Genomic DNA, 5,000 nt, shown 5'->3' on the forward strand with positions numbered 1-5,000 from the left:
ATTTCTTTCAAATTCATTAAAATTTCGTGTACTGATTCTTGAATACCTAATATGGTCGAGTATTCGTGTGGTATTTTCTCAGATTTTGCACGTGTGATACATGTTCCTTCTATTTCTCCAAGCAACGCTCTTCGCATCGCAATGCCTATTGTATCACCTTGACCTTTCATAAGTGGAGAGAGAATAAAGCGCCCATAATAAAGGCATTTACTATCTGTTCTTGATTCAACACACTTCCACTGAAGTGTCCGAGTAGATACTCTTATTTTCTCTCGAACCATAGTAATATTTTACAAAATTGATCATATCTTTGAATCATTTATTTCTCTTGAAATCTCTTCAATTCTTATTTCTACACGCGTCTTTTTTTAGGAGGTCTGCAGCCATTATGTGGCATAGGGGTTACGTCTCGTACGAAACTTAATAGTATACCACTTCTACGAATAGCCCGTAATGCTGCATCCCTTCCGAGACCAGGACCTTTTATCATGACTTCTGCTCGTTGCATACCTTGCTCCACCACTGTACGAATAGCATTTCCCGCGGCGGTTTGAGCCGCAAATGGTGTCCCTCTTTTTGTACCCCTGAATCCACAAGTACCGGCAGAAGCCCAAGAAACCACTCGACCTCTTACATCTGTAACAGTCACAATGGTATTATTGAAACTTGCTTGGACATGAATAACACCCTTTGGTATTTTACGTGCACTTTTACGCGAACTAATACGTCCATTTCTACGTGAACCAATTTTTGGTATAGGTTTTGCCATATTTTATTATCTCATAAATATGAGTCAAAGATCTATGGATATATCCATTTCATGTCAAAACAAAGCCTTCCGTTTTTTTACATCAATTCAATCTTTTAGCACTTCTTTTCTTTTAGAAAATTCTTTTTAGTTTTTCGTATAGTAGGATGATTATCCTTGTCGTTGTTTATGTTTTGGGTTAGAACAAATTACTATAATTCGTCCCCGTCTGCGGATCAGTCGACATTTTTCACAAATTTTACGAACGGAAGCCCTTATTTTCATATTTGTTATTCCTTGTTTTAATTTTTAATTTATTTATTGGAAGAAAATAAGTTTCTTGATATTTTGAATCTCGAATTGTATTCATGGAGAAAGGAGTGTTGAAGTTGAAAAACTGCCTAATCGTTCGAATCCTTGTTGCGGAGTCTATAAATTATACGACCTCTGGTTGAATCATAACGGCTTACTTCAATCTTAACTCTATCTCCCGGCAGGATTCGTATAGAACTACGTCGTATCCTTCCTGAAACATAACCTAGAATCAGATCTTCATTATCTAAACGAACCCAGAACATACCATTAGGAAGTGATTCAGTAATTAAACCTTCATGAATCCATTTTTGTTCTTTCATTCGAGGCAAAACCCCCTTAAAGTATCAACTAATAGAGGAGTGATATTAGACAAGCCGTCCTTTCTCTTTTTTTGTTCACAACTAGGAAATTTTGGATCCAACTCGGATATTATAGGGATTACCATATATAACATAAAATTTCTCCGCCAATTCCTTCTAGTCGAGCCTCCCGATCCGTCATTATACCTCGAGAGGTAGAAAGAATTGCAATCCCCATTCCACCTAAAATTCTAGGAATTCGTTGATAGTTAGAATAGATTCGTAGACCAGGTCGACTGACCCTTTTTAAATGGAAAGTATTTCTATACGGACCTTTCTTAGTTCTTCTATGTCGTAGAGTTAAAACCAAAAAATATTGGTTTTTTTCTTGATGTTTTCTCGCATTTTCGATAAAGCCTTCTCGTAAAAGTATTTTAACAATGTTTTCGGTGATGTTAGTAGATATTATTCGAACCGTTCCTTTTCTATTCATGTCAGCATTTCGTATAGAGGTTATTATATCAGCAATAGTGTCCTTACCCATGATGAACTAAAATACGTGGTGTCCCAAAAATTTGATATAATCAACATGTCTTTTTATTAGTTTATTATTAATTAATAATAAAAAAGGAAAGGTATATACGTGATACACAATCTACTATTTCATTCAAATACCCAGTTTCTCATCTTATAATACTTCAGGAGCTAATGAAACTATTTTACTAAAGTTTTGTCTCAATTCCCTGGCAATCGCACCAAAAATTCGAGTTCCTTTGGGATTTCCTTCTTGATCAATGATAACTGCAGCATTGTCATCATATCGTATTATCATACCGTTGTTGCGTTTGAGTTCTTTACAGGTACGTACAATTACAGCTCTGATCACTTCGGATCTTTCTAAGGGCGTATTGGGTATTGCTTCTTTGATCACAGCAACAATAACGTCACCAATACGAGCATATCGGCGATTACTAGCTCCTATGATTCGAATACACATCAATTCTCGAGCCCCGCTGTTGTCTGCTACATTCAAATGGGTCTGAGGTTGAATCATATTTTGTTTTTATCTGTTCTTTCAATGCACAAATAAATGCAAAGGGTGAAAAAGAAAAAGAAATATTGTTTGTCCAAAAAAACTTCCATTTGTTTTTATCCAAAAGATCCATTTCCTTTAGTTCTACATTCTTATCCTGAAATAATGAATTGAGTTCTTATAGGCATTTTCGATGCCGCTATTGCGATAGCCCTTCGGGCTATATTTTCGGCCACTCCGCTTATTTCATAAAGTATTCGACCTGGTTTGACAACAGCTACCCAATATTCGGGAGATCCTTTCCCCGAACCCATACGGGTTTCCGCGGGTCTTACTGTAACTGGTTTGTCGGGAAATATACGTACCCATATTTTTCCACCGCGACGTGCATTTCGTGTCATTGCCCGTCGCCCTGCTTCTATTTGTCTAGACGTGATCCAAGCGGGTTCAAGTGCCTGAAGAGCATATCTTCCGAAACAAATACGATTCCCTCGATAAGACATTCCCTTCATTCTTCCTCTATGTTGTTTACGAAATCTAGTTCTTTTGGGGTTATAGTTGATGGTTATTTTGTAATTCCATCTCTACTACAGAACCGGACGTGAGAGTTTCTTCTCATCCGGCTCCTCGCGCATGAAAAAATTCAAAAAATGAATATTTAATTTTATATAATTAATATATACATGTAATAATACACTGAATCAATAAATTCTTTTAGATTCATCCAGTTTACTAGATATTTTTCTTTGGGTATATAATTAAATATTAAATATCTAGTTTAGTTCTTTTTTGTCTTGTATATTTTTGTTTTTTTTTCGATATTATTTCTTTATTTTTCATTTTCTTTATTATAAATTTTTTTTTTTCATATTGGATTGCTAAAATATGACGAATTCAATAAAAAGAAAAAAAGGAATTCTCGCGGGCGAATATTTACTCTTTCAATATCTATTTCAGCTGTAGAGTTAGCTTCTCATTTTTCAGAATATATGAATTGGTCTCTGGTTCGTTCCGCCATCCTTTCCGCTGAATCATCAGGATTCATTTTGAATTGAATCTTATGTATTCACGGGTTCCATCGTTCCCATCGCTTCTTGATTAATGGTTAGGTCTGAATTCTACAACGGAGCTCTTAATGAAATTTGTTCTTGAGCCAACCCTCTTAGTCGTTATTGGCTCGAAGCTCTTTTTTTCTATGAACAGATTTATATCATATAATTATGTGTGAATCTGTATTGATGCTTTATTACATTTTATTTTCTGAGATGTTTCAAAGACCTTACATATTGGAATCGTATATCTATTCTATTCATTTTTTTTTCTTTCTCTCAACTTTCCATTTATCCGTATCCTTTTTTTTTTTAATTTTGTTTTGTTTGACAATAAATCTAATTAATTTTAATTGTTTATGCCAAACCAAAATGGAGTTGCTACAATGATAGGACTAAAATAGCGTATCTTGATTGCTTCTTGGGATCCAGATAATGTGATGCGATGAGTTGGTTATTAGTTCTATAGTTATTAGTTTATACTTCGTATTATGTGTTCTTTCTTTTTGTTTAGTTTTAATTTTAACAAAAACCAACGAGTCACACACTAAGCATGGCAATTTTATTAAAAGGTCAATCGAATTTTTATTAAACCTTATGGGATTAAAAATTAGAATTCATTGGGTGGAAAAAAGAATGAAAAAGGTTGTCATTTTTTGTTCCATCGTTAAATCGAAACAGAAAGACAAGTCAAGTAAAGGCTTATTATTCCTCGTCTATAAATATCCAAATTTTAATACCCAATACCCCATAGATAGTTCGAACCGTATAGGCACAATAATCAATTTTCGCGCGAATGGTTTGTAGGGGAACCCTACCCTCTCTTATCCATTCGATACGTGCAATTTCTTTTCCATCGATACGGCCTGCAATTTGGATTTGAATTCCTTTTGTATCAGCTTGTTCGGTTAATTCGATAGCTTTTTTCATTGCTTTTCGAAATGATACCCTACTCTTTAGTTGTCCGGCTATAAATTCGGCAAGAATAGTAGGGTGCCCATAAGGTTTTGCAATTCTTGTAATAGCAATGTTGAGTTTTCGGTTCACACAATTCAATTCTTTTTGTACATTTAGTTTTAGGTCTTCGACCCCTTGTGGTCTATTTTCTATTAATAACTTTGGAAATCCCATATGAATTATTACCTGTATCAGATCTATTCTTTTTTGAATTTCGATACGTGCAATTCCTTCGACACCTGAGGATGTTTTTGTATTTTTTTGTACATAATTTTTGATACAATCCCTTATTTTTTGATCTTCTTGTAGACCTTCCGAATAGTTTTTTGGTTGTGAAAACCAAAGAGAATAATGACTTTGGGTTGTACCAAGTCTGAAACCAAGTGGATTTATTTTTTGTCCCATATTACCCCATCATACTTACTTTAAAAAATTAACTGTGTACGGTAGAACAAAGGCTTTACTTTATGCTTTTCCAGAAAACGTCCATACAACATTTCTATTCGTCTACCTTTAGGTATAGCCCTTAAGACATTTAGTAGCTTTCTTGGACTGAAACTTTCTAAACGTCCGTCATATTGCTCAAAGTGTTTTATATC

The 5,000-nt window shown here is 34.6% G+C and overlaps 2 protein-coding genes, 7 pseudogenes and 9 further genes across 7 annotated transcripts in view, besides 11 other annotated features; all 18 read right to left on the reverse strand. All coding sequences in view use genetic code 11, as the record gives it.

Moving 5' to 3' along the window:
• rpoA overlaps positions 1-281 on the reverse strand; it is a 1,020-nt gene extending 739 nt beyond the window's left edge.
• rpoA overlaps positions 1-281 on the reverse strand; it is a pseudogene marked incomplete at its 5' end in the record, with an annotated part of 1,011 nt that extends 730 nt beyond the window's left edge.
• Positions 1-281: part of a sequence feature (HMMER_hit_rpoA,_position_1_-_1004,_E-Value_8.9e-276, _score_918.2;~ID:misc_feature-hmmer_rpoA_1;~source:HMMER) that runs on past the window's edge.
• Positions 1-281: part of a sequence feature (ID:cds-blatx_rpoA_1;~source:blatX) that runs on past the window's edge.
• A 71-nt stretch (positions 282-352) lies between these two features.
• Positions 353-769, reverse strand: rps11 (annotated as a pseudogene; the record flags this gene model as incomplete). The annotated part of the gene is made up of 1 exon: positions 353-769. A coding segment is annotated over one exon (417 nt), but the record flags the coding sequence as incomplete, so codon positions are not given.
• On the reverse strand, positions 353-769 carry rps11.
• Positions 353-769: a sequence feature (HMMER_hit_rps11,_position_1_-_416,_E-Value_5.4e-120, _score_402.2;~ID:misc_feature-hmmer_rps11_1;~source:HMMER).
• Positions 770-919: 150 nt separating this feature from the next.
• Positions 920-1,033, reverse strand: rpl36 (annotated as a pseudogene; the record flags this gene model as incomplete). Its single annotated transcript has 1 exon — positions 920-1,033. A coding segment is annotated over one exon (114 nt), but the record flags the coding sequence as incomplete, so codon positions are not given.
• On the reverse strand, positions 920-1,033 carry rpl36.
• Positions 920-1,033: a sequence feature (HMMER_hit_rpl36,_position_1_-_114,_E-Value_1.1e-28,_score_102.4;~ID:misc_feature-hmmer_rpl36_1;~source:HMMER).
• A 104-nt stretch (positions 1,034-1,137) lies between these two features.
• Positions 1,138-1,385, reverse strand: infA.
• Positions 1,138-1,385: a sequence feature (HMMER_hit_infA,_position_5_-_240,_E-Value_6.7e-57,_score_195.0;~ID:misc_feature-hmmer_infA_1;~source:HMMER).
• infA lies at positions 1,150-1,383 on the reverse strand (annotated as a pseudogene; the record flags this gene model as incomplete).
• Positions 1,150-1,383: a sequence feature (ID:cds-blatx_infA_1;~source:blatX).
• A 116-nt stretch (positions 1,386-1,501) lies between the features above and the next one.
• Positions 1,502-1,906, reverse strand: rps8.
• rps8 lies at positions 1,502-1,906 on the reverse strand (annotated as a pseudogene; the record flags this gene model as incomplete). Its single annotated transcript has 1 exon — positions 1,502-1,906. A coding segment is annotated over one exon (405 nt), but the record flags the coding sequence as incomplete, so codon positions are not given.
• Positions 1,502-1,906: a sequence feature (HMMER_hit_rps8,_position_1_-_405,_E-Value_1.1e-106,_score_359.2;~ID:misc_feature-hmmer_rps8_1;~source:HMMER).
• Positions 1,907-2,050: 144 nt separating this feature from the next.
• On the reverse strand, positions 2,051-2,416 carry rpl14 (annotated as a pseudogene; the record flags this gene model as incomplete). Its single annotated transcript has 1 exon — positions 2,051-2,416. A coding segment is annotated over one exon (366 nt), but the record flags the coding sequence as incomplete, so codon positions are not given.
• On the reverse strand, positions 2,051-2,416 carry rpl14.
• Positions 2,051-2,416: a sequence feature (HMMER_hit_rpl14,_position_1_-_368,_E-Value_1.3e-106, _score_358.4;~ID:misc_feature-hmmer_rpl14_1;~source:HMMER).
• A 131-nt stretch (positions 2,417-2,547) lies between these two features.
• Positions 2,548-2,950, reverse strand: rpl16 (hypothetical protein; the record flags this gene model as incomplete). Its single annotated transcript has 1 exon — positions 2,548-2,950. A coding segment is annotated over one exon (403 nt), but the record flags the coding sequence as incomplete, so codon positions are not given.
• Positions 2,548-2,953, reverse strand: rpl16.
• Positions 2,548-2,953: a sequence feature (HMMER_hit_rpl16,_position_6_-_405,_E-Value_8.1e-116, _score_389.0;~ID:misc_feature-hmmer_rpl16_1;~source:HMMER).
• A 1,196-nt stretch (positions 2,954-4,149) lies between these two features.
• Positions 4,150-4,806, reverse strand: rps3 (annotated as a pseudogene; the record flags this gene model as incomplete). The annotated part of the gene is made up of 1 exon: positions 4,150-4,806. A coding segment is annotated over one exon (657 nt), but the record flags the coding sequence as incomplete, so codon positions are not given.
• Positions 4,150-4,806, reverse strand: rps3.
• Positions 4,150-4,806: a sequence feature (HMMER_hit_rps3,_position_1_-_656,_E-Value_7.6e-172,_score_573.7;~ID:misc_feature-hmmer_rps3_1;~source:HMMER).
• A 167-nt stretch (positions 4,807-4,973) lies between these two features.
• rpl22 overlaps positions 4,974-5,000 on the reverse strand; it is a 378-nt gene continuing 351 nt past the window's right edge.
• Positions 4,974-5,000: part of a sequence feature (HMMER_hit_rpl22,_position_30_-_361,_E-Value_5.5e-84, _score_282.9;~ID:misc_feature-hmmer_rpl22_1;~source:HMMER) that runs on past the window's edge.
• rpl22 (hypothetical protein) overlaps positions 4,995-5,000 on the reverse strand; it is a gene marked incomplete at both ends in the record, with an annotated part of 328 nt that continues 322 nt past the window's right edge. The window contains one exon of the mRNA in view: positions 4,995-5,000. This exon is cut by the window's right edge and continues 322 nt beyond it. Within this exon, the coding sequence (YP_010224650.1) occupies positions 4,995-5,000 (6 nt within the window).

The sequence above is a fragment of the Beta vulgaris genome (genome assembly GCF_026745355.1).
Source record: "Beta vulgaris subsp. vulgaris genome assembly, organelle: plastid:chloroplast".
Lineage (NCBI taxonomy): Eukaryota > Viridiplantae > Streptophyta > Magnoliopsida > Caryophyllales > Amaranthaceae > Beta > Beta vulgaris.